The sequence below is a fragment of the Amphibalanus amphitrite genome, unplaced genomic scaffold, assembly GCF_019059575.1.
Source record: "Amphibalanus amphitrite isolate SeventyFive unplaced genomic scaffold, NRLGWU_Aamphi_draft 000547F_arrow, whole genome shotgun sequence".
Lineage (NCBI taxonomy): Eukaryota > Metazoa > Arthropoda > Thecostraca > Balanomorpha > Balanidae > Amphibalanus > Amphibalanus amphitrite.
The window spans coordinates 26,085-50,900 of NW_024882041.1; the positions used below are offsets into that span (position 1 = coordinate 26,085).

At 50.4% G+C, this 24,816-nt stretch overlaps 5 protein-coding genes across 5 annotated transcripts in view; 1 reads left to right on the plus strand and 4 right to left on the minus strand.

Moving 5' to 3' along the window:
* Positions 1–505: 505 nt before the first annotated feature.
* On the minus strand, positions 506–1,727 carry LOC122393686 (cuticle protein CP14.6-like). Its single transcript, XM_043389922.1, has 3 exons — positions 1,689–1,727; positions 1,200–1,306; positions 506–822 (listed from the first exon to the last, which is right to left on the minus strand). Exons 1-3 carry the CDS (start codon positions 1,695–1,697, stop codon positions 591–593), a joined length of 348 nt encoding a protein of 115 aa, XP_043245857.1. The 5' UTR covers positions 1,698–1,727; the 3' UTR covers positions 506–590.
* A 1,176-nt stretch (positions 1,728–2,903) lies between these two features.
* On the minus strand, positions 2,904–4,250 carry LOC122393684 (cuticle protein CP14.6-like). Its single transcript, XM_043389920.1, has 3 exons — positions 4,215–4,250; positions 3,795–3,895; positions 2,904–3,443 (listed from the first exon to the last, which is right to left on the minus strand). Exons 1-3 carry the CDS (start codon positions 4,221–4,223, stop codon positions 3,212–3,214), a joined length of 342 nt encoding a protein of 113 aa, XP_043245855.1. The 5' UTR covers positions 4,224–4,250; the 3' UTR covers positions 2,904–3,211.
* Positions 4,251–7,602: 3,352 nt separating this feature from the next.
* On the plus strand, positions 7,603–9,002 carry LOC122393685 (cuticle protein CP14.6-like). Its single transcript, XM_043389921.1, has 3 exons — positions 7,603–7,852; positions 8,386–8,492; positions 8,621–9,002. The coding sequence occupies exons 1-3, from the start codon at positions 7,844–7,846 to the stop codon at positions 8,853–8,855; spliced, it is 351 nt and encodes a 116-aa protein (XP_043245856.1). The 5' UTR covers positions 7,603–7,843; the 3' UTR covers positions 8,856–9,002.
* Positions 9,003–12,704: 3,702 nt separating this feature from the next.
* On the minus strand, positions 12,705–13,971 carry LOC122393667 (endocuticle structural glycoprotein ABD-4-like). The gene is made up of 3 exons (XM_043389902.1): positions 13,951–13,971; positions 13,271–13,371; positions 12,705–13,012 (listed from the first exon to the last, which is right to left on the minus strand). The coding sequence occupies exons 1-3, from the start codon at positions 13,957–13,959 to the stop codon at positions 12,781–12,783; spliced, it is 342 nt and encodes a 113-aa protein (XP_043245837.1). The 5' UTR covers positions 13,960–13,971; the 3' UTR covers positions 12,705–12,780.
* Positions 13,972–18,907: 4,936 nt separating this feature from the next.
* Positions 18,908–24,816, minus strand: part of LOC122393668 (E3 ubiquitin-protein ligase RNF19A-like) — a 54,029-nt gene continuing 48,120 nt past the window's right edge. Inside the window, exon 14 of the mRNA XM_043389903.1 lies at positions 18,908–20,036. Within this exon, the coding sequence (XP_043245838.1) occupies positions 19,635–20,036 (402 nt within the window). The 3' untranslated portion in view covers positions 18,908–19,634. The remainder of the gene's footprint in view (positions 20,037–24,816) is intronic.

Here is a 24,816-nt window from a genome sequence, read left to right on the forward strand (position 1 = left end):
ATCAAAGGTCACCAAAGGTTTTTTGCCAATAACTCCTTACAGGAACAAGATACAGCCGCGCGGATGGTCTCATTGTGTTCAGCTCGTCAAGACGCATCGAATGATATACATGATGACCTCGAGGTCACGTGACCTGAGGTCAACCTTTGACCTTGACCTTTCGAGGTCAACATATATATCATTCGATGCGGATTGACGAGAGGATCACGATGATGCCCTTAGTTTGTTCCTATCTTGACTACTTCGAAAGTTATTCGAGAAAAACCCTCTCCATATCTAGCGCCGCCATTTTGACTTTTTCGACCCCTGTGACGTCATCTTTGACCTGACCTGAAAATGACCTTAGTAAAAATTGTAGACCTTGTCCGTGCGTATCCGATGCCGTTTACCGCTTGTCGCTATCTTGCTTCGTTCTCGAGATCTCAGGGGGGGGCGGTCATCCGCCCCCCCCGTCGGTACTAAGTTGGCGCAGACCCCCGTCGGTGCGCGGGCTAAGTCTCTTCACATTAACGAGTAAGACGAAGACACAGGTCTCAGGTAGCTAATAGGCATATACAGATATTAATTCCAATAATGCACTCAACTGGCGTCTATTCGTGATCCTCCACGTCTCCGATATGTTCGCGGGTGTGGCTGAAGTCGGGCAGGTGGTCACCCTCCGGGTGGAAGCCGTTCTCGTCGGCCGTCCAGTTCACAGTGTAGGTGACGCCCTCCCATTCGTACGAGTACGAGCCGCTCCTCACGTAGTTGCCAGACTCGGGGATGTTGCCGGGGTAGGAGATGCCGTCCTCCTGGGCCCTGATGCCGTTGGTTGTCTCGTACCTGTGTTTTTAAGCATTTGTTTTATCAATATCTAAGTAAATTATCGGGCTATTTTTAGGTTATCATATGGTGCTCGGACTGCTCGTTTCGGAGCTAGATTGGTGAAACAAAGCTCATCAGGTTAAGGATAAATTCTAAAATTCTAGTCTGACTTCAAATGAAGAGTTTTGAATAGTATCGTAGTTATCTTGCAGTGCGATTTATAGAGTGCTTGGCTTTGCTTAGAAGACAAAAAGAGCGTATGTCAAGATTTCTGTGGCATCCTACAGCCCAAGATGGATCATGCTAGAATCCTGAGCCTCTTGGCGCTTTCTCTTACAATGGTGCTTTCTCGGCACCTTTTTAACACCAGCGCGTGCCGGCGCATATAAACTTACTGTGCTGCGTACGAGCCGTCCTCTTCAATTCCGGACTGATAATTCACAATCCTGGCATTTTGATCGGCCGCAGACAGGGCAAAGGCAACCAGACACAGAAAAACGACCTGGCGAGTGAAGGAGGTTAGCTTTGCCTTGCATATGTGGGACTAGGAGTTTTTAGTGGGTAGGTACGCGTCACACGGAACTGACTTGGGATTTAGCCATTTGTTTGATTTTCCGTTTGTAAGGGAATAATCGCACCGTCAACAACCATTCTCCGTTAAACCCGAATAGACTCCTGATCGGTATTTCACTACATTCTTACCACAATATGAGCATGATTACACTAATCTTCAGGGTTGGATCAAATGCCAATCACTCACAAATGCACTCTTTTCTAACGCACCTTATGCGGTGCCTACAAACACGCGCACCCGAAGCAGGTAAGCTCTGTGCTTTAGTCTGTGGCAGTGGGACGGCTTAATATTTGAACTTTGGAGGACTTACGGTCTTCATGATGGTGTTCGTTGCTGATCAGTAAACGCACTGACTCTGGAACGCGGGCCAATACTCGCTTTTATACACGTGCACAGCTATTGTTGTCAGAAAGGCTGATCAGTGCATTCTTTGCTGAGTGTTCAGATTTCGCACGGATTAGGTTCGCACTTGGTTTTGCATATACATAAAAGTAATCTAGCCATTTGCCAATGATTCATCAATGGCGTGCCGTGCATAATTGATCAGGATTGGCTTGATAGTTTCATTTCTAAACATAGAAAAGCAATCAAAGTGTCCGGTTTGAGCCGCTGATTTTAAAGAGATCAGGGGTATCGTGCAATGGGTCTTATTTGTTTTGCTTTGCACGAATATTCGTAGATGCCTGTTATTGCCGGTTGCTGACATTCACTGGGTGTCCTTAACCTTTCCTAAAAAAAAATACACTTTGCGAAGCGTTTCAGTTTCCCGCATGGTGTATAACGAAAAGGCGTGTGTGAGCTTATGGTCGAAAAGGCTTACATTTGCCAATAGATAACCAGTATAACGCCTTTTGGGGCGACTAACGGAGCGAGCGAGAGGTTGGGCCTTGCACGTGCGAAATTGCGACGGGGTACCTCCCACTGACTTGTGCACGGCACCCTACTAACCGGTCTCTAGCGATGTGCCAAATTTGGGCACAATCGGCCCAGCCGTTCTCGAGATCTGGAAGCGGCACCCTGCACGTGCGCACGTGCAAAATGGGTCCCAACTGACTTGTGCACGGCACCCTACTAACTGGTCCCTAACCGTGTACCAAATTTGAGCGCCATCGGTCCAGCCGTTCTCGAGATCTGGAAACGACCCCTGCACGTGCGCACGTGCAGCAGCACCCCAACCTTAACACATGCAGATGAATTATCTGATGGAGACCTAACTGTGTACCGAGTTTCAATTCAATCGGCCCAACCGTTGTGCCGTTATTGAGGTTGCAATTTTGGGGGTTCTTAAAAAATGTCCAACTTTACCACGCGCCACGTGCGGTGGTTGGCAAGAACGCATGGTGGCCATCACACCACATAACTTTTACGTCCAAGTGACATTCAGTAAAGAAGACCGCTTGTCAATCGGATGTCCCGTTCCTAAGATATTAGCTTTTGAAGAGCGTCCCCACGGCCGGCCGGCCGGCCGGCCGGCCGGCCGCTCATACTCAGAAATTTCCGTTAATCTAAGGAAAGACTCCGCTCGCTTCGCTCGCTCCGTAAATATTTACGCGCGTAAACATATTTATTGTCATTTCACCCAAAATAACAGTTGCAACACAGGACCACTGCACAACATTTGAAAAGATGATGAACACATAATTAAAGGAATCACAAACACTGACATGAGCATTGAGCATGGCCAATCTCATCGCACAAACTCGGCGGCTATTCAAGGAGCACTACTATCGCAGTATCTAAGGAGGAGAAAAGACAGTTTCAGACACAAGAGTCTTCGGCAGTCAATAGGATTCGTGATAACCTATACAAAAGTCTCTACAGGCCGCTACTCGTCTACAGATGATCCTCCACTCCACCGATGTGCTCGCGGGTGTGGCTGAAGTCGGGCAGGTGGTCCCCCTCCGGGTGGAAGCCGTTCTCGTCGGCCGTCCACGTGACCGTGTAGGTGACGCCCTCCCATTCGTACGAGTACGAGCCGCTCCTCACGTAGTTGCCAGCTTCAGGGACATTTCCAGGGTAAGAAATGCCGTCCTCCTGGGCCTTGATGCCATTTGTGGTTTCAAATCTGGAAAAAAGTTGGCGCTGAATGTTTCATATCTATTTTGTGAAACAAATTTACAAATCTTGCACCATTTGTACCTCTCTCGGAAGCTCATTCTATGTTTGTATCACCTCATTGAAAAAGTACAAATGTTATTTACGCTACCACCTACCATTAGCTTCACAAGGCGTCTGCTCTGCACTGTTCGATATTGCAGGTAGCGGTATAATTCATAAGCCGGCACTTCATGTAATAAGCCCCAGAACCTTGTGCTGCTCAGAAAAATGAGTGCACTATTTCCTTAATTTGCATTGTTCATAACAATTTCCCACTGGTCCGCGCGTGTAAGAATGTTTGACTGGAACTGGTACTTACTGTGCTGCGTACGAGCCATCCTCTTCAATTCCGGACTGGTAATTCACAATCCTGGCGTTTTGGTCGGCCGCGGACAGGGCAACAAGACACAGGAAGATAATCTGAAATCGAATGCGTTTTGTAATACCTTAGAAGACGAAATAGTGTAAAATAAATAGGGTAACTCCGGCGAAACGGTTACATGATAACGCACACACAAAAAAAAAAACAAGAAAGGTGCCACAACAAACGATGGAGCTTCACCAGCAGTTAATCAGTCATTACCACTCGTTAAATCGAGCTCACGTATATATTTAGGCAGTAACCATCTAAAACGTTAATCCGTTAAATTTCATGCAGAATATAATCCATCAAAGTCACTACCAGCTGTTCTGGGCTCCGATATCGTGTACAGCTAATGTTCCTCAGTGGTCAACTCACGGCCTTCATGATGAGATGGATAGGTGGTCCGATACACTGGTGAACTGATACCGATCCTCGATAGCCAAGATCCTTTTATACCTGCCCTTCTCCCGACCAGCGCTGCATTCTTGGTCAATGCAATCATTCCGACACAGATTACCCTCATCAGTTCGATCAACGAACTCAACTAGTTTCTCCCCAGTGCAGCTGCTCTCCGTCTGCATAGCCAAACCATTGGGCACTGCGGTTTGCAGAATTAATAGTACCACAGGGAGTGGGGCACATTGGAGAATACGTCTGGCTTACAGTAGGGGAAAGTGGGGTAAGACGGGCACCTTAACTTTGGAGCCATTTTTCGGCCGGTTAGAAACATCATAGAAACGGGAAACTGAGTGAAAACCTTTTACAGACATTTTACTTCCATTTGCCAGAAGATGAGACTTAGACCTGACTCAACAAATAAACTGCAGCTATTTTTGCAAAACCTTGCAAAAACCCATCTTACCCCACTCCATGGGGTAAGACGGTCACATGGGTAGGGCAAGACGGCCAGCTTCTTTCACCGACCAGCACAGCTCGCAGCAAATGCCCGAGATTAGCCGCATTGATACAGTCGCTCGTTGGTCTCAAGTGCTTCGGAAATGGCAGTATACGAGATTCGTGCAGAAGGCGTATACTCGTATATAGGCCCTAGTTCAGAAGCCATGTAGAGCCGTTTTTCACATTCATTATTCGAGAATAAACTGTGCCGAAGGAATATTGCTAACATGTCTGTGAGTATCGGAATCGAACATATTCTTATCAGAAATGCTTCTTTTTTCCTACAGCAACAAAAATATTTTTACCATTACAGACCCATCGGATTCATAGTTGCCCGTCTTACCCCAAACTCAATGTCAGAAGTTCAGCACGATTTTTCTCTGTGGACAATTTGATGCAGACAAAGCAAATCCGCGGTGAATGAACACTGGAGGCATATGAGTGTGCCACAAGTGATTGCCAGTTTTTAACTCTATAGTGCTGCACACAAAAGCTTGCACAATACATTATGAATGTTTTCAATGAAATGAGTGTTTTAAAGAAATCAAAATAAAAGATTATTGACCGAACACAAATTCACCAGACTTCAATGGCGGTGTGTAGTGGGAAAGGCTATTCTGGTCCTAATTTTTCTCGCTCGTAGCGCTATTGGTTTGGTCTGCAGAGGGGGTGCCCGTCTTACCTACCTTGACCGTCTTACCCCACTTTCCCCTATTAGTGGTGAAAGAACAAATATCGATTATTTATCGTCAGGGCCCATATTGTGTAATTTAACATGTCTGAATGACCTTGGCTGGGTTACATAGCTATGGTTTTAATGAAGAATGAGGACGCTGTGCTGGTTTGTTTATAAATGGGACAAAGGTCTTCGCTCAATCTTTTTGGTATTTCACTCTCCAGTAATTTTATCTGCTCACTTATTCCCTTCCATCGCTTTTTGTTTATTTGTTTATTTGTGATTATCACCAACAGAGAAATTCTCCACTAACAGGTGAAGTCAGGAAAATAAAATGCATCAAAACACACAACGGTATGAGGGAACCGCACGAGTATGAACATTCATTCAGACTGAAAACAAAATCCACAGTTCGAAGTATAAATATGAGAATGAAGGTAAGAGTGAGAATACGTGTATAAGTAAATATGAAAGTAAAAATAAAGAAAAAAACTTTGATATTAAAAAACTACAATAAAAACCACAATAAAAACCATCAGATGAGCTGAACAGCGAGTGTAACATGAGCAATGAGATGACTATGTGGATAAAACATGATGGATCAAACGAGCCCTAAAAACTCCAAAGCTGTCAGAGAAGATGTCTGCGCTCGCATTACTTGCCAAAAAGGCGTTCATGTGTTTTGGGATCCTGCAGAACATCCCAGTTCCTATCGTGCTCACGCGTGCTCGTGGTACATGGAACAGTGTGAGGGTGCGGGTCGATCGGGGTGGCACATGTAGATGGAATGAGTCGAGTAAGACTAGCACATCGATTTTTCCTCGCACAATGTTTCTAAGAAAAATGATGTCGTGCTGAATTCTACGTTTTGCTAGGGTTGGCAATTTGAAGTGGGACAGAAGACTGTCATAAGAAAGTGAGGCTGTCTGTCCAGAAGTGCTATGAGATATGAGCCAGATGAGGAACTTGTGCTGCACCCGATCGACCCGCACCGTGTGGGACTTGGCCGCCCCCGCCCAGACCACGCTGCCGTACTCTAAAATGGAACGCACGTTAGCGTAGTAGGCAGCGAGCGCCGCTCCGCGGTTGAATTTTGACTCGCCGACACCGACCTGGAACGAACGGATCAGAAGACCGAGCGCACGGTTTGCTACAGGTGAAATAAATTTTCGTATTTTCAATGTTGGGCGGTGTTCGCTCGATAATTGTATTTAAAACGCGCCAATAAACGTCTTAAGAGTTAAGTATAATCCGGGAGCTTGTTTTGATCCAAGGTGGATGACGAACTACACTCTCGTGCTGTACCTGCAATTTTTCACACTGCAAATGGGACGAATTTCATCCCGCCTATAAATAATACGAGAATGAATGAATGAATGAATGAATGAATGAATGAATGAATGAATGAATGAATGAATGAATGAATGAATGAATGAATGAATGAATAAAGAACAAAGCAATAGAGCAAAACGACTAACGAACGATCGCACGACACACGGGCGCACCAACAGACAGGCGGACGGGCTGACTGGCGGAGAAACGGACGAATGAACGAACTAACTAATAAATGAATAAAAACCGTTGCTAACATATACTTTTACTCTTCTGATTTATGACCGAAAGGAATATAGGTATAAACAAAGATATACAGAGGTCTATGCCGGGAGTTATAGATCCGATTACCGAAATGTAAAGTTCTGCACACTTATCACAATTATAATCGGTGTTCTAAAGCTGCTCTTCTTCCTTTTTCAGCAGCAGTGCGAAGGATCACCGGTTTCTAGTGTGGAGGGCAGCCGGTCAATAACCTCCCTCTGCTTAGGTGAAGACCTTGACGTTCCTAGAACACTGCACTGGACACTGGGCAGCTAAATTGTTAAAACGTTGTTCCCTGGATCGGTTACCACATTGGCCTATCTTTTTGGATATGTGCACATGTCTCCTGCACCTGCGCTGGCCTTATTCAAACGTTATTTAAATTTTGCATTGTTTTTAATACGTTCTGAGAAGTACGGTTAATCAGGCCCTTGAGCCAGACTTCATGCCTGTCTCCGCCATTCTATTGGGACCATTCAGTAGCCCCCAGGTGGCCCTGCTCTGATTTTGCCGGCGACTGATCTGCTTTGTATGGAAATACCACACGGATGTGCTTACATAAGAATGGCATCACCTGTAGGTGCTGGGACAGAACGGGACCGAATTTTCCGCCGCTAATCTGACAGCTGCTCCGGGTGACTTGGTGGCTTACACGCACGCCGTGCTACACATAGCCCGATTTGGCTCACCAGAATGCACAAATCCCAATCAGGGGAGTCCGTCTTGGCGCAATCTGAGTTGATTGCGCGAATCTGAGCCCATGTACAAACTGTCCAGGTATAAAAGCCGAGCAAGGCTGTCTGCTCACCACCAGTGCTACAACTGAGGCAACGCCATGAAGACCGTGAGTGTGAGCCGAGCAAAGGTCGCCAGAGTTCAGTGTAGTGCTTATTTCGTGGCTGTCACCGATTGGGCCGCACGGCGTGTCACATCTCCTCGTGGAGCTCTGAGCACGTATTACTCGGTGGAAAGCTCGTGTCATTCCGGGCTCGGAACATGTATGGCGTAGTGGATGGTTCTGAGCGAGTTGTTTGTGGCAGGATTTTGTGATCAGTGGTGTAAATTGCACCTGCTGTGTGGACGGGGATAGACCAGAGTTTTCGTGTACCTATGGCGATGAGGAAAATTGAGCCATAACTGTAAACGTAGTAAAAGGCAAAGGTAGCAAAAAGAAAGACCGTGGTATTCATAATGAAAATCACCGATTTATGGCTCATTTTCTAACTGAGTAAGAAAGTTTCGTCTCTTGGTTTAGTTCTGTTCTCTAATGAACAGCAGATGTGTTGTTTGAGTCACAGTCTTTGAGTCACAGCACTCACTGTTCCCTGATTACCGCTGCCGGAAGTTTGCTTACGTTCGATCACCACCGTCCTGCAGGTTCTCGTGCTCTGCTTCGTCGCGCTGGCCGCCGCTCGGCCCGACAAGAACGCCCGCATCGTCAACTACCAGGCCGGCATCGCCGAGGATGGATCCTACGACGCCACGTGAGTGCAACGGCCAACCAAGACGCGTCCTCACTTCCATCGGCAATCATATCTTCAATCTTGATCATTCGAAACTTGTGTTTTGACAGCAGTTCACTTTATCAGTTCGCTAACGTATGTTTCTGCAGGTACGAGACCACCAACGGCATCAGGTCGACGTCGAGCGGCATTTCCTACCCGGGAGACAAGCTGAACACCGGCAACTACGTGATCGAGGGAGAGTACTCGTACGTTGGCGACGACGGTGTCACCTACACAGTGCGGTGGACAGCCGACGAGAACGGCTTCCACCCGGAGGGCGCCCACCTGCCCGACTTCAGCCACACCCGGGAACACATCGGCTTCGTCGACGATCATCTGTAAACCATTGGAGCGTGTGTTGTTGTTAGTTGAGACTCGTCGAGTGTTTCCGTTTGTATTTTGTCGTCTGTTGTCTGATCTCCGTGTACAAGAAGTGTCGTCTCCGTTACCGATCCGTGAATTTGAATGACAATATATTTTGTGTACTCTGTTATTTCTTTTATCATGGAATGCATATAATGGGACCGAAAATAACTCACGCATCTCATTAAGAATATTAAATCATTTCAAATTCATGACGTTTATATAGTTCATGCGGCCAGACACGTTTAAAAACGGCTAAAACAATAGCCGGAGATGCACCAAGCAATATTCTTCCACGAATTGCTAACTCGATGCGACCCCCGTCCTCGCCGACGACAGCTTCAACGAGGTTGCGAAGAAGCTTAGAGGTTTAACATCTTCAGAGCCTGCCGGACTGCCACGATATGAGCGCTATCAGCACTCCAAGCTGGGATGAGAGATGGCGCCGATCTCATTCTGCATGACGCTTAACGCACCGTAATCGAACGGGCTGAGGTCAGGTGACTGAGTCGGCCACATTACATGCATACAGAGGTTATCTGACCCACTGAGCTCCTCCGCCAGTTTGTCTTGGACAGTAGCTAGCGGCGTTGTTATAGTGGGCGCTTTGTCCTGTTGAATTATGAAGTGACCCTCCGGATAGGTCGACTGCGTGGGACTCGCGGCGTCCCTCCCCGAGGGAGACCCGCTGAGGTCGGTTGGGGAGGCGGTCGCCCCCCGCCGACTCAAGACCACAGGATGGCGCGATGTGGGCGCCGCCGCGCTCGAGGCGGCCGGCGCGCGGGACACACCCGTCGAGGCCCGCCTCCACCACACCCTGCCGCCGTGGGCCGACAATTCTACCGTCCACTTCCATCTGGACCTCGGCCCGCGGGCCAGACGTGCGGCCCCGGAAGACCTTCGGCGTGCCGCAGCTGAAGAGCGTATCTGGGAGCTACCTGAGGAAGCCGTCTGGATATGGTCGGACGGATCGGCGGAGGACGGCGTCGCCAATGGCGGGGGCGGCGCCCTGATCCGCACCCCAACCGGAGATGACTGGGAGCTGAGGGTCCCTGCCGGCCGCCTGTTCTCCAGCACGCGCGCAGAGCTCGCCGCGCTGCTGGCAGCGCTGGAGGCAGCCGCTGAGCTGCCGGGAAGCGCGGGCCTGCCGGTGGTCGCCTGCCTGGACTCCAGGGCGGCTCTGTTAACGCTGGCTGCAGGCGCCTCGGCCCAGACCACAACACTGGGTGCCAGTGTGTGGACCCAACTGCTGCGCCTACAAGCAACAGTTCAATCCACCTTCAATGGGTTCCGGCTCACTGCGGGCTCCCGGGTAATGAGAGGGCGGACGCATTAGCGAAGGAGTCGGCCGGGATGTCCCAGCGGACGACGCCGGTCGACCCCCGCACCCTCACGCGGGCTGTTGCGCGGGTCGCCGGCAGGGCGTGGCGAGCGAGCCGGCCTGCGGGCTGGTACCGAGACGTCATGGCGGACCGCGCCCCCGACCCGGTCCAAGCCGCTACCAGGGAGGAGGCCATCGATGTACACCAGCTCCAATTGGGACACTGGGGACGGTCGGAACAATACCTTCACCGCATTGGGCGCAGACCGACACCCGAGTGCGCCCAGTGCAACGACAGCACATGTCCGGCGGGCCGATGTCTCGTCTGTGGCGAGGCCGCGGACACCCCGGCGCACGTCCTACTGGAGTGCCCATGCCTGTTCGGCCCCCGCCTCCGTGCGCTGGGTAACATCACAGGCGCGGCCCGAGACGTAAAGCGCGACGACGTGGTGGCGGCCTTGGCCGCCGGCTACGCGGCCCACAAGAGCCGCGTGGCTCCGTCACCGCCTGGGCGGTGACCGGGAGGAAAAACAACAACAACAACAACTTAACCTACGGAATGACGCATCTTTCCAAAGGCTTCTTGAAAATTACCCTGTTCTTCTTAGCTGGCGTCGACGAAGATGATAGAACCCTTCTGTCCATTTTTTGCCTCCGTAGCTTAGTTAGCAGAGCGTTGGACAGCTCTGTCTTTAAAGGGACCCTCCCACCTTCAAAAAAGTTAATGAATTGGCGTGAAAGTGATGTCGCTCGGTTCAGAAAGAGCAAAAACGAATAGCTACCAAATTTGATCGAAAAATATTCACCGGTTTTCAAGATATTAGACTTTTACTTTTGTTTACTTTTGGGATCTCCGCTGTTCCTAGCGACTTTATGTGAAAGTGCGGCATTTGTTGCGCGCAAAGCAGCATATACCACCGCGTGCTACAAAACGTTTTAGTCAAACATTTATCGGACGTTCGAAAGCCTGATGACGTCATCAGATTCCCGTAATGGTTAAGAGATAGGGACCACGCTGGTCCCACCCTGCAAGTAAAGGGAAGAAATTTCTTGAACACCATAAAGCTGCGGGGGTTGCGACCAGGATAAATGGTGGTTTCTGAGCCTGGCCGCAAACTTGGCTATCTCAACTCAAAACTAATGTTAAGATGGGAGGATCCCTTTAAAGTAATAAGAGCGCTGGACTCCCAGTAGTAAGAGTCCGGGTTCGAGCCGCTCCGGCGCTCGATATATGAGAGTCCTGACATGGATGGTCTGCGGTTGGCGGGAGCGACCGCAGCCAGATAAAGTCAGCTGAGTGGGATAGGACGTTTCCGGCTTTGATGGACACGCTGAACTTTCGCATTTAGATTCTCCTGTTACCCAAAATTTCCTGATCAAACGATAGGGGTCGGGACCTACCCAGCAGCTCTGTTTGGCGTTGGCTTCGGTTATGTCATCCGCTCATGTAAATATTTCAACCATTTTTATTAGACCCACGCCTTTTCTCGATTACCTTACCGCTGAAATGGCTGTTACATTTTCGGTAGTTCTGGCCGACACCAGCCGTCCCAAAATGAATACATCTTCTAAGGATATATTCATTGTTTTGTGTTATATTATTATAGGTAGGACTTCGTCTTTAAATGGGGTGTCCCCGTCGACGATGACTTAAATAAACTAAAAAAAGGAACCCCCATGTTGGATCCTTGCCTACACCTGCTGTCTCATTCGTCGAGAAACTCGCATCGTTCTGCTTTTCACGTCAAGCACAAGCCGCTCCCGTCCTCTGCGCGTAGGCAGTCAGCGCAAGGCTCCTCTTCACCTATTTATCCATGACTGAACACAAAGACAAGTTCAAATCTGCACGGACCCCGGGTGACCGTTCGCGATAGGTCCTGTTTGCAGTGATTGACTGATCTTTCACAATCAAAGCGCCCGTTAGGCGACATACAAGAGAGGCGACAGGACTTTTCGGACACCCTGCAAAAATGCGTCTATCATTAATGTTACTCTGTCAAATAAGAAGGCAATCGAAGTACGAAGCAATTCGTGCAAGTACGAAGATATTTCAGAAAAGGCAGTGATGTCACCTGGTGAAGTCAGCAACAAGTATATTGATTTATACGATTTGAGAGATAGAACAACCCAAAAACAAAAGTTTGTTAGTTACACCCACTAAGCAAACCGAAATCAGCTTGGATAACAGGTATATTTTACTACGTCAATCAGATGCTAGATATCCTAAACAGCAAGTGGACAGCGCATACACATAGGACATTTATGCAAAAACCAAGACATGGACAGAAGAGCATTGCGCCCAAAACATTGACATTACGAGCATAGGAACGATGACATCTTTTTTCATGAATGGAAGAAACATGCCGACATAAGTACAAACTACACACAGGACGACAGAACATCGCTATTACAGTTGCTACGCAGACGTCTATTGCACACGTTACAGACATTTGAACGGTCCACTATGGTACACAGATGACTACACAATACATACACATGAACGCTGGATGTGGAGACATGAAACAAACATTCGAGTTGATTCTAGGAAAATCGGCGAACTGATGAATGGGGCTGATTCTTTGTCTACAGATGATCATCGACGAATCCGATATGTTCGCGAGTGTGGCTGAAGTCGGGCAGGTGGTCACCCTCCGGGTGGAAGCCGTTCTCGTCGGCCGTCCACGTGACCGTGTAGGTCTTACCCTCCCAGGTATACGAGTAGGTGCCGCTCATCACGTAGTTTCCGGTGTTGGGAAGGTTGCCCGGGTAGGAGATGCCGTCTTCCTTGGCCTTGATACCGTTGGTGGTCTCGTACCTGAAAGAAAACGTTCCTATCAGTGACACCATTCCGCACATTTGTAACTGAGTAATTTTGCGACCATAAATGGCATGAAGGTACTTTATATATAGAATCTGCCGATGCACATTCCTATGAATGGATGACTAGCACATGAAATGGGACTATTAACAGTTCTTACGAGTGACATCAACCCAACTGAATGTCATTGTATGCATGCTGTTGATTTTTTTAAGCTTCTTTCTCATACGAGAAGTCTCCAGGATGATTACTTACTCTGCGTCGTACGACCCATCCTCGTCAATGCCGGACTGATAGTTGACGATCCGGGCGTACTGGTCGGCCGCGGCCACAGCCACCAGACAGAGCAGGACAGCCTGTGCAGGGGAACACCTCGGTCAGCGCGACACTGGTGCATCCACTGGAAGCGGTCCCTAGTATGTGTGGAGCTTATCGAACACATCCTGACTGTGAATTTCGGGTAGCCATTAATCCATTTTCGGCCTGGTCTGACCTGTCCCTGTACCTAGAGGAATACATGAATTTATCGCCAACTCTATACAGCTCTACATATTTAGTCAATAGAATATGCAGATAATGAAAAATCATGCCATGATATGGATTTCAGGCTTCTTCTTAGCAGTGATTTAAACTAGCAATTATTGATTTACGTATACCTACGGAAAGTAAAGAGAAGTCATTGCTAAAGGAAAATAACTAAACAAGTAAGCACTGCACTTCACCCTTTACGTCGTCATGCACGTTGCACACTTATGAAAGAGAAACATATGTGATATGTCCAAGAAAGTTGTCGTACGACTGATGCTAGTGGGTACAACACAGTGACAAGTTTCTTCCATGTAAACAATTCTTCCTTGTGCAACTCGGAAGCGCAGCAGTGCACAATAAACCCTACTCTTGTTTCACAAGACTGGACGCTCTTTTCCAACACTCACGGTCTTCATGGTGTTGGGCCAGTTGCTCCACTGCTGCCCATGTACCGCTGACATCCTACTTATATAGTTGCGACAATGCGGTTAGCCAGTGGGGTTAAACCAGATCAGTCTCAAGTGCACTACACGTAAAACTCTGAGAAGGCGCAACACGCATGGCTTGATGTGATATATGCAACATCCTTCCCAGCTACTTACTTTACTGACAAGCCGCTGCGCAGTCGCAGCACTATGTAGGCTGTCAGGCAGTGTCAAATGCACCTTCTTTGTGAATCCCTCCAGCAAAAGAATAATACCTAAGCTCATGTGACACGGACAGCCGCTGCCGACGCTAGAAAAATAAACACATGTCGGTAATTAGTTGAATGAGAGCAATCCTCAAAGCTCGGCGTTTTTAATTTAGCTTGACAGACGGTTGCATGTCACGTTCATCAAAAGATCGTACAGTCGAGAGAAGTGATCATCGGCTGGGCAGTGATCATTTCAGCTTCGAATGGGATAGAGCGGGGTACGACGGTGACAGTGGTCCTTGCGGCGGCAGATGTCGGCGGCCCGGTCGTAGCCAGCGGCTATTGTCGCCGGCGAACACTTTGAGCCTCTTCGGCAGCCGGCTGCATTGCGGCGCGGTAGGTAAACTCTGGTGGCGTGGGTCTGCTCAGGGCTGGGCGCCGTGTCACTGGACGACCGCCGAGGAGCAGCGCTAAAACAACCACTCCGTGAGCCCTTCCTCACCGGTTACAGATGCCAACTGGGCACCCGGTTTGCTGCCCCATTCGCGGGTGGAGTCACATGATTGGCCGGCCTCGAGCTCCACCGGTTCACACCGATAGTGAGGGCTGAAGTACGCGTATTTGCAGCGTATCGTATCGTTGACCTTTCTATCAGCACCTCCCGTTATCTTAAATTTAGCAGCCTAGCGTCAATGTCTACTTTTATGATTTGACTCAGGCTACGTTCGTTTTCCCGCCGGATATACGAAGTCATCCGCTGTTCCGGTTTTGGATCCTATAATTACGCATACTGACCGAAAACTACAGACAGTTCGCAGCACGCAACACTGGAGACTGCAACAGCTCACGGCACGATAGCACTGGAAACTGCAACGGCTCACGGGACAATAACACTGAAAACCGTAACGGCTCACTACACACCAACATTGGGGATTGCAACAGCTCACAGCATACTAACGCTGGAACCTGCAACGGCTCAAAGGAGTTAAATAACCCTGTAATAGCTTACTGCTCATTAGCATCAGTAATTGCAACGACTCACAACGTACTAGCATTAAGGACTGCAACAATTTTTTTTAGTACAGTAACATCACTTCAAAAATCACAGTAATGATAAAGAAGGCTGCAACAGCTCACAGCATAGCATCGAAGACTGCAACATCTCACAGCATAGCATCGAAGACTGCAACATCTCACATCACAATAACATACCTAACGGTCTGCAACAATTTAGATCACAGTATCGTAGACTGTAACAGCTCACATCACAATAAGATTACAGTCCGCAGCGGCTCACAGCTTAAAATTGGAGACTATAGCGGTTCACAGCACAGTAACATCCGAGACTGCAACGGTTCACAGCAGACTAGCACTGGAGACTGCAACAGCGCACAGCACAGTAGCATTAATGACCGCAACGGTCCACTAATCAATAACACCAATACCTTCAACAACTTTCATTAGGTGTAGGTACAGAGAAGGAAATTCGCCCCTGAGCTTGCTTTCGAGTTGTTTGGTTTTCATAACTTTTATTGTTATGCATCTAAGCGCCACAGAAGCGAAATGTCACAGGGCGCATTAACACCACCCGGCACATCCCCGCCCAAGGCCCTATATAGGCCTCCCGCCCGGACGGCCGCGTTATGGAAATGGTCGGATGATGGTTATTAGTTATCAGCACGGGCGTAACAGTCGCCGGTTGGCAGTAACACTTCACCTGCACGCTTGCGTATTCTAATAAGCAGTGTGTTGGTCGCCGTGCTCCTGCGAGCCGGGTGGCCGCCGCCCTGTGCCGCATAACACCGGTGTAAGGCGGCGCAGTCTACCAGGCCAGTGGGCGGGCGGAAACCAGAGCACCGCGCCCGCTCCGAAAAACGGCCCGCCCGGCGCGCTCCGGACTGAGTGCCCGGCGTGCTGATTCGTTCCACATTTTTTTATTTTTATGTACACACATAGACCTCTACATACCTCTACATACATGCAGAGGTCTATGCCACACACTATCTTTAGACCATTTCAAAAACATGTGAAAATGGAGTGGCTGAACCGGCGGCCAATGCCAGCCGATAATGCTGCTCTCCGGATGACTTATAATTCAAAATTAACCCCACTGCCCATTCCATTCTCTGATTCATGCAGTATGTGCCTACTCTAACCAGCGGAGACTCTCCTCTCCGCCATCGAAGGGCGACTCGAACCAGACATTGCCTCTGGGAACCCGGTGTGCCAGCATCCGATCTACATGAGTTGCTCGGGCCTTCATACCAAGGCTCTATAGAAAGGTAGGCTGCTCCGGCCGCGAGAAGTGGCAACATGTATCAGCGCCATCTATGGGCGGGATGCGTAGACCACACTAGCGTCATCTATGGGCAGCGGGAGAACTACTGATTCGTGACGTCACAGATCACTCTGCGCCCGTCGGCTGCAATGCAACTAATGCTAAAATGCGTTTACTCCCGGTCATTCAGCTCAGCTAGCAGCTCACATTTTCACCAGACAGATCAGTGAGGAAAAATGAACCGTTAGAATTAACAACAATCGGTACAGGTAAACGTTCCGCCTTACCTACCTCTTAGATATAGGTAAGTTTCCACCCATCTACCGGACACAATGGGTCTGTTCCAGTCTCACTTCCTAACGCATCTAAACTCCTCCAAGATTGCTTCCCTGTTCAAGTGGCAGCTCTAGCCCCTACAAAGTCAAGGAGGGCCCTGCTCCAACCTCCTCTATCTTGCTCTTGGAGTAGGTAATGCATTCGCCATAGCCCATCCGTGGCTGTTTCTCTTTCGCTATTTCAAAAGTTTATCGCAACTGGACCGTTTCTGATTCTAGATAGCATCGTAATTCACTAATGCGTACTGAATCGTGAAATGATAAATTTCATATTGTGTAATGTATACCTAATACCTATATAAAGCACTTGTAATATATAAAGCGCCTGAAACAGCGGTACAGTACAGATGCAGGGCCGTTGCCTGGCCGTGCCAGCCAACATTTTTGTTTTGTTTTTTGTTTTTATGTGCGCAGCGCTTGTATACAAACACCTTAAGAAACAGTGCTACTTAAAATACCTATCGTTAACTAGCCATATTTCTTAAACCAAACCTCGCCGGACCTAGTGGTTTTCTTCATACGCCCCGGCCGAGAGGGGAGGGGTTAGTTGTAAGTTGATAAGACTCGCCGTTTCGCCCCTGGTTGAGCTAGATTTTCGCGGAAAAGACAAACGTATGCGCCGTTACGAGACGCACTACGCAGCGATTAGTAGCTGATTTCAAGGCCTCAGGTTAACCGGTCACATCTGAGGTCCGGTCAAGTGGCCCAAGCTAAGTGTCAGTTTTTGGCAAACAACTTCGTCAGAAATGTTCACAGAGCCGCGATTTTGACAGCATCTTGTTTGCCTGGCTCAGGCACGTCGAATGATATACATTTTGTTCGGTCGAGCTCAACCTAAAATGTTGACTTCGGGTGAAGGTCAGGTCAGAGCCCTTCAGGTCACCAAGTTGGTCGAAGGAGGTCATATCGCATATCATTCGATTCGACATGTGTTCCCGAGTCCATTGGTGGGTTTCCGTACTCCGCTACGCTAGCTCAATTTGATCAAGAGCTATTGACGAAAAACTTATGACCTTATCGACGTCATAAATGACGTCACACAAGGTCAGCAATACAAAAGTGAAGCATCGGATCGTGTGCATGAAGTCACGGTTCTGTGTGCTTGACATAGTTCTGGATCATTGCCGGCGCCATCCGGCGATGATCCATATTTACGTATCGTATCCATATTTTCCCATCGACTTATAATGGCGAGGTCACGTCATGGTGAGGACTTGACCTCAGGTGACCCTTAGGAAAAATCCAAGACATACAAGCTGTAAGACCTCTCATGGATACTAGGTCCTGTAAGTTCATCTCCCTGTGAAAGCTCCTCGGCTCTTGTGCACTGTGAGAGCGCTGCGAAGTCACGACATTGTGGGGCCGTGCAGAGGTTCACTTATGACATCATAGACCCGAAACTGACTTGACCCGAAAATGCAGTTGGTGTCAAAAGATCCGGCTTGAAGGAAAGACCAGGTAGGCCAAGTTTTGCCTCTCTATCGCCGGCGTGTTCCGAACTATCGCGAAAAACCCATGGGAGTGGGGGCGGCACCCGTCTCCCCCTTCGGCCGGTGAGGGTTAGATGGACGACATTGAAAACACATAAATTAAGGCAATAACATAAAAATCCAACACATAGGCAAGAAGTTGCTTGTGTCTTCCGGACGAACATCAGTTTGATCATTGATGTATGAGGCTTGTTTTCTATTCGTGGTAACTGCGATTCGGTACCTTATTCGTTCGGCACTGGTGTTAGCTCGACGTTCAAGACGCTCTAAATCGGACAAATGCGTTAACGAATGGAAAGTTGATGTGTAGCAGCCACGAGAACGACCTCAATTGTACCAAAATAAAGAAAAAGACCTTACGTGACACTCAAAGTAGGAAAAAACAGGTGCACAATATTCCCCTCCATTGACTATAACACTATCGGCCTTCGGGCAGAGTGATCTGTGACGTCACCATATTAGCTCCGCCCTATTTACAGCCGTCAGCCAATCAGCGCGCCGGCCGCTGTCCAACGGCCTTGAGCCAGCCTATTGCCAGTTTTTGATAGCGGAAAAGCACGGGAGCAGACCCCCCTGCTTCATACTGCCTTGTCGGCCATCAATATCTCGTCACGAAAGAAAACACCATTTCCAACCTAAGACTTTGACGTATATTTTCCTTTACGATACACCCACCATCCGTTTCGCACAACACAGATAGCGGCCGGCACACTCGAGTCGATATATTGGCCGCTCCTCTCCAACTGGGGTCCGTTTCCCACACCAGCGCAGTCAGAGCAGAGGTCAGGTCAGATCCGACTCCTCTCCGCCCCTCACAACAATCAACCAGCGGCGGGGACAAACGATAAGCAGTCGCGCCACGTTATATTTGAGCATATCAAACACGCGTCTAGAGCTATAGCGGTCAGTGGGCGCTGGCCTCGACTGTGGCGGCCGCGCTGTGCGGAGCGACACGGTAACGCGACACGGACTGACAGCGGCCGCCGGCACAGAGCGGCTCGGACGGCGGCGGCACCGCGCAACAAGGACTGGTGGGCGCGTCAGACGGCCGAGGGGCGGCGCGCAGCGCGCGGCCAGTACCATACACGGACAGAAGAGGCATGTTACACGAGCCCGCGGCGACACATACACTGACTGCGCGGTCCGGGCCGGGCCTGTGCGCGGCCGTAGACCCGCCACACCCGCCCGGCCCCCGTCCATACATACAAGCTGGGAAACGCGGTGTCCACTAGGCGATAATTTGAGGACTAACATGAAAGACACACATGCCACGGTGACCAGCGGCGGCGGCGGCGGCGGCGGCGGCGGCGGTGCGAGCAGCGGACCTGGCGGCGGCGTCTGCGTCTGCCGGGGGTCAGTCGACCAGCGGCGCCGTCAGCAGACACGGCAGGGATTTCCTGAGCGCCTGCTGCGGCTGCGGCGCCGGCGGCGCGCGGCCGTGCACCAGCAGCAGCTCCGAGGAGCGCGCCCGCGGCGCACCCGCCTTCCCGGGCACGCGGCGCTCGACGCCGGCGTCCACCGGCGGCAGGTCGGCCGCCGCCGCCGCCGCCGCCGCTGACGACACGGTGGCCACGTGCGGCGCGGCCAGCTCGGCGCGCACGGCGGCCGCCCGGGAGCGCCGGGGGCGCCGGCCGGCCGGCCAGCGGGCTCCGCCGGCCGTCGGCGGCGGCGGCCCCTCGTCGATCCAGCGCACCGACAGCTCGTCGTCGCCGCGCGCGCTGCTGCGGGTCGAGGCCGTGTCGTCGGCACAGCTGCCCTGTGGAACACGGAGGGAGGGACAGAGTCAGTACTCACTACTCACATCACCGGGATAAGACGGGAGACAGGACTGCGAGCCGACCTGCTCCTCGTTCTTCGCCGATAACTGGGCCGAGTAGGTGGCGCCGAGGAAAGCAGGGACAGCCACAAGGAGGCCGTAAACGTCTGTCTAAAAGGCAGACTGAAAATGCGGTTAGAAATGGAAGCATGGTGTACTACGCTGATATAGCTGATTTGTAACTATTTCGGCTCTGTTGACGAAATAAAACGAAACTACATATGCTGAGTTTCAACATAATGACGACGATGGTTTAGTATATGCTAATATGCTGATCAAGTAAAGAATTTGATATAAGCATGTCGCATGCGATGCTGGACTATCGTTTACGAAATATCGTTATATAACCTGATCATCTGTCAGTATTCGATCTGATCAGAGTCCCTTTACTCTGCCACATCTAAGTAGCATATGCCGATCGGGGTATGGGAATGGAATGCTGTTTATATGTTGAACACATACACATGCCTGACCTAAATCTTTGGCAGTTTTCTCGCTAAATTCTGTATTTCCTTCCATTTTTCATGTTAAACATCGACATGTCTCTCAAACAATTTGGTTAGCCAAACCATAAAGCACAATACCGCCGTTTTTACCTAATGGAGACCTCAAGATGCAGCCGATCGGATCTCCTTGGGGAGGGATCGAATGTCATTATGTGCCGTCTGTTCGACCACGCTGCCTAATGAGTGGCATTGTTTGCATCCCTCGAAATCCTCCGTGGCCACATCCCGCCGAGCTGATGACATTAGAAAACGCCATTAGCGGCAGAAACCCTACGCAAGTAGCATGGCAAACAGACGTCGCCCGTCAAAATACCGTCAGGGGGCATGTTTTGTGCCGGGGATTAAGGCCGGCCATGGCAGAGACTTTGTGAATCCAGCCACCCGTCACGCTGCCAAGACATATGAAAAGGCCAGTCGCTGCGCTGAAGAACGGCTAAACACAATTTATGCGACATTGAAGTCAGTTATGTCAGATAAAAACGCATGTCCATTGGTAAGAATCACATAACTACTTATCACATAATCCACGAAGCGTATGCCACAGCCGCTCATCTCAACAATTCCAACAGCAATCTGTGTTTCCTCCTTCCTTTGCCAGCGTACTCGATATGTGTAGCCTGCTCTCAACAATCTTATTCAAGCCGATTAATCATATGAACCGGGGTTTTCAGGGGGTCCAGGCTATACGCAAACTCTGACGAAACCCGTGTGCAAGCGCTCACGATGATAACTACTGCAAAATGAAATAATCACCCTGCCAGCTGTTCCACTTAATCCATTAACCTCTGAGCACTCGACTTCCCAACGGTAGTTGCACGTTCCGCGTGCCAATCCGTCATCGCTATGCGTCCCGTTCGCCTAGTTCCAAATTCGAGCGTCGCGGCCGGTCCGTCCGGCGCGCGGTCGCTAAGTGCTCGGCCGACGTCGTTCCGGGCCGGCACTGTGGGTCACTCGGTAACACCAGGCTACCGCGTAACCCGCCACAGGGTCCACCGCCGGCGGAACGCTCAGTGAGGGGAGGAGGTGAGGCTGCAGACGGTGATCCGTTCCGACCTCGGAATTCCAGCCCCGACCCTGACCCTCCCAGGAAGACATCTTCCTCAATCATCAGTTCCCGGAGATAGGCGATATCGACTCAAGGAGCAGATACGCCGATCGATGCGACTAGAACACTCGTGGCCAAATAACCCGTCGTCATTAGTTGCACACCAGAAAAGTGCGGAGTCCCAGGGACCGAGGAGCGTGGCGGTCAGATGGAAACGGATGCACAGGTAGAGCGACGGGGGTCGTAACGGGCGGACTGCCAGAGGACGGGAGGTGCTAACGGGTTCTCCGCCACCCGCGGGGAGATCGGGGAGCACCGAGGGGTGCGGATTGACCAGACTGGCCGTATCTCATCAGTAACGGTGCCGCCGCCGGGGACCGGTCAGCTCTGAGAGCCCCCCCCCCCTCCCCCTCTGCGGTCACCGCCGCGGCCAAGGTCAGACACGACGTCCAGGTTCCGCCGTCCGCCGCCAGGTGGCCACCGTCCGGAGCGGGGGTGGGCGGGGAGGGATGGTCGGTCACTTTCACTGCAGTTCGGCCGGCCGGCCGGCGTTTGAAGCGGGCCCCTCTCAAGTCGTTTGGTAGCAATGACGTCACCATGGCCATAGATCCGCGGCCGCCCGGGACCGCGGCGTGTTTAAAGGGCACACGGAACCACCCCATATACGTCGCCATTTTTCAACTTTTTGATGCATATTTAGGCTTGTTAGAAACAGCATTAAATTTTGAGCAAGGGCCTTCCACGCGATTGTTTCTAAACTTACTCAAGCTCCGTCAGATCGAGTTTAATTCAACTCATGTTCCCCAGCGCCGGCTCCCCCGGCCGCCGGGCCAGACGCCTCGGGCGGAATTCCCCCGTCAGAGACTGTACGTGAGGCGGCCGAGGCGGCCTGAGCGCGATGTCAGACAATGTATGATCCGACGCGCCGCTAGGGGACTCGTCTACTAAATGATAGTCGCGGAGCGTTTAAGGGCTAAGGCTGATGAGCATGAAGAAATTCGTATGGAGTTGCAGCAGAAGTCGCTGAAAATTCTCATGAATATTATTTCTGAAAATGTTTGTGATAAAAGTTCACACAAATCACGATTAAGAGCCTCGCCTTTACCTGTCACACACGGTCGATGGGAGCGGGACCTCCCAGGCTTAGTGGCCTCGTTATCCGATAACCGACAAGGTAAGGTAAGGTAAATCGTCACCCGGTTCTGTGACACAACGTTAAAAAAATTGATATCGGACATTGCGATTTGATGGTAATCTAGTTCCAACTGGTCAATGTTTTTTCAAAGTGTTATCGCCAGCCCGTAGTCAAGCACAATATGTGTAGTGTTTTGTCAATGACGTACCTAACTTGATAAACTAAGATAATTGTAAAGAACAGACAATCAATCGCAGGGCGCTTGAATGCTCCCACATAATCGTTTTCGAGCATTTCAACCCTCAGGATTTGACAGCCCTGTATGCATCGTGATCAAAATAGGTATAAAAGGACCGTGATGATGGCTTGACAGTTGGCATTAAATCAATCGATATTAAATTAAGAAGTTCCCAAAATGCAACATATAGCCTAATTTTTTTTTTTTGAGTGAATAGCCCTCTTCCAACCATCTATGATTAAACTTTCCAAAAGATCAACAAGTTCGAACGTTGCACGAGCCAATGAAGTTGACAACACGACCCAGCCCAGTAGGCCAAATGCGCTCACATGCTGCCGACCGAGTGATGTACTATCATCGTTGACAGTGACTTTTCCACGACCGCCATTCATGTATTATACATTCCTTGTCGGATCGAAAACTAAAAACGAGGACGCAGATCACCACAACACGACGAACAGCAGCTCATTACATTGCGCGCACACGTGCAGACGTGGGTCATCCCACGAACCATGACCCGAAACCCCTGCCAATCCATCCGTAAGTCACAACCATTTGTCCACCAAAAGCAAACAAGACCACAGACCGCAGCAAACAAACCCGAGCTCTGATAACCCATTCATAACATGAACCGATTCACCTAACAACCCGCCCGCGCAGGAACTATCCACCAGGTGCAACCGATTGTCCACTCTGTGGATAATCGCATTTCACTTTACTGAGAGTGCTGCTTCCTTTTGCGGTTGGCCCGCCTCTCCATCGCCTCCAGCTGCTGCTCAATGTTTATACACTGCATGCGGATGAAAGTCCGCACTCTGGCGAACTTCTTTGCCAGAAGCCTGTCAACATGCAGCTTGTTGACCAGCAGCTCCGTCATCTCGCTCACCACACCCTCCCTACGGCTGAGCTGGTCAGGCTCGTGGGAGTGGTACACTGAAAACTCGCGGTCCATGCTTTCGAATGATGATAGGAAAGATTGGGAAGGGATCGTCAGACCACCCATACTTAAAAGCTGGGTCCAAAGTGCTTCCCTCGGCGCCTTCTCTGCCTGTGCTAAGAAGCCATCACTAGCTTTCCGGCACTTCCGAGCAACCGCGCCGGCGACGTACGCCATCGCGCTGCGTGCAGCCGGGACTCCAGATTCGAGGTCGGTGGCTCCTTGACAGCTGGGTGTTGAGCTGGTCGTCGCTCCTTGTCGCGAGCTGCGCTTCTCCTCCATAGCAAGTAGCTCCATGTACTCCGCCTCCAGATTCTCGGCCTCTTCTTCCGCGTCGATTGGCTCCAGCTCCGACTCAGGGTCTGTGCCCAGACTGGCCGTGGCGAATGTTGCCAACTCCATTTGCACAGTCGTGCCGTCTTCGAGGTTCTCCAGTTCTGCTCTGGAGACATCATGTTGGAGAGCTTCCACCTCGTCTCCAACTTCGTCATCGTCGGCGTCCGGGGCGTCGTCACCGTCGTCACTGTGAGCTACCTCTTCAGGATCTGGCCCCATTGGGTTCTGTCCCGCCTGTCTTACAGACTGTAGCATGATAAGACGGAGTCGTCCTTTCGCCTCCAAGGCTGTAGGATTCCAGTTGGAGCCGCCCCTGCCTCGCACGGCCCCGAACATGCTCTCCAGCTGGTCCTGGGTCAGCCTACGAGTCAGCAGATAAGTCTGCTCTCCAAACTTCTCCTTCATGTCGGCTAGCAAGCCTCGTACCGACTGGATGGTCACCATCCATCCCCTCTGGAAGGCGTACATGTGCTTCGCCTTGCCAATGCGCATTGCCACCAGCTCGCGCATCGCCTCGTCTAGG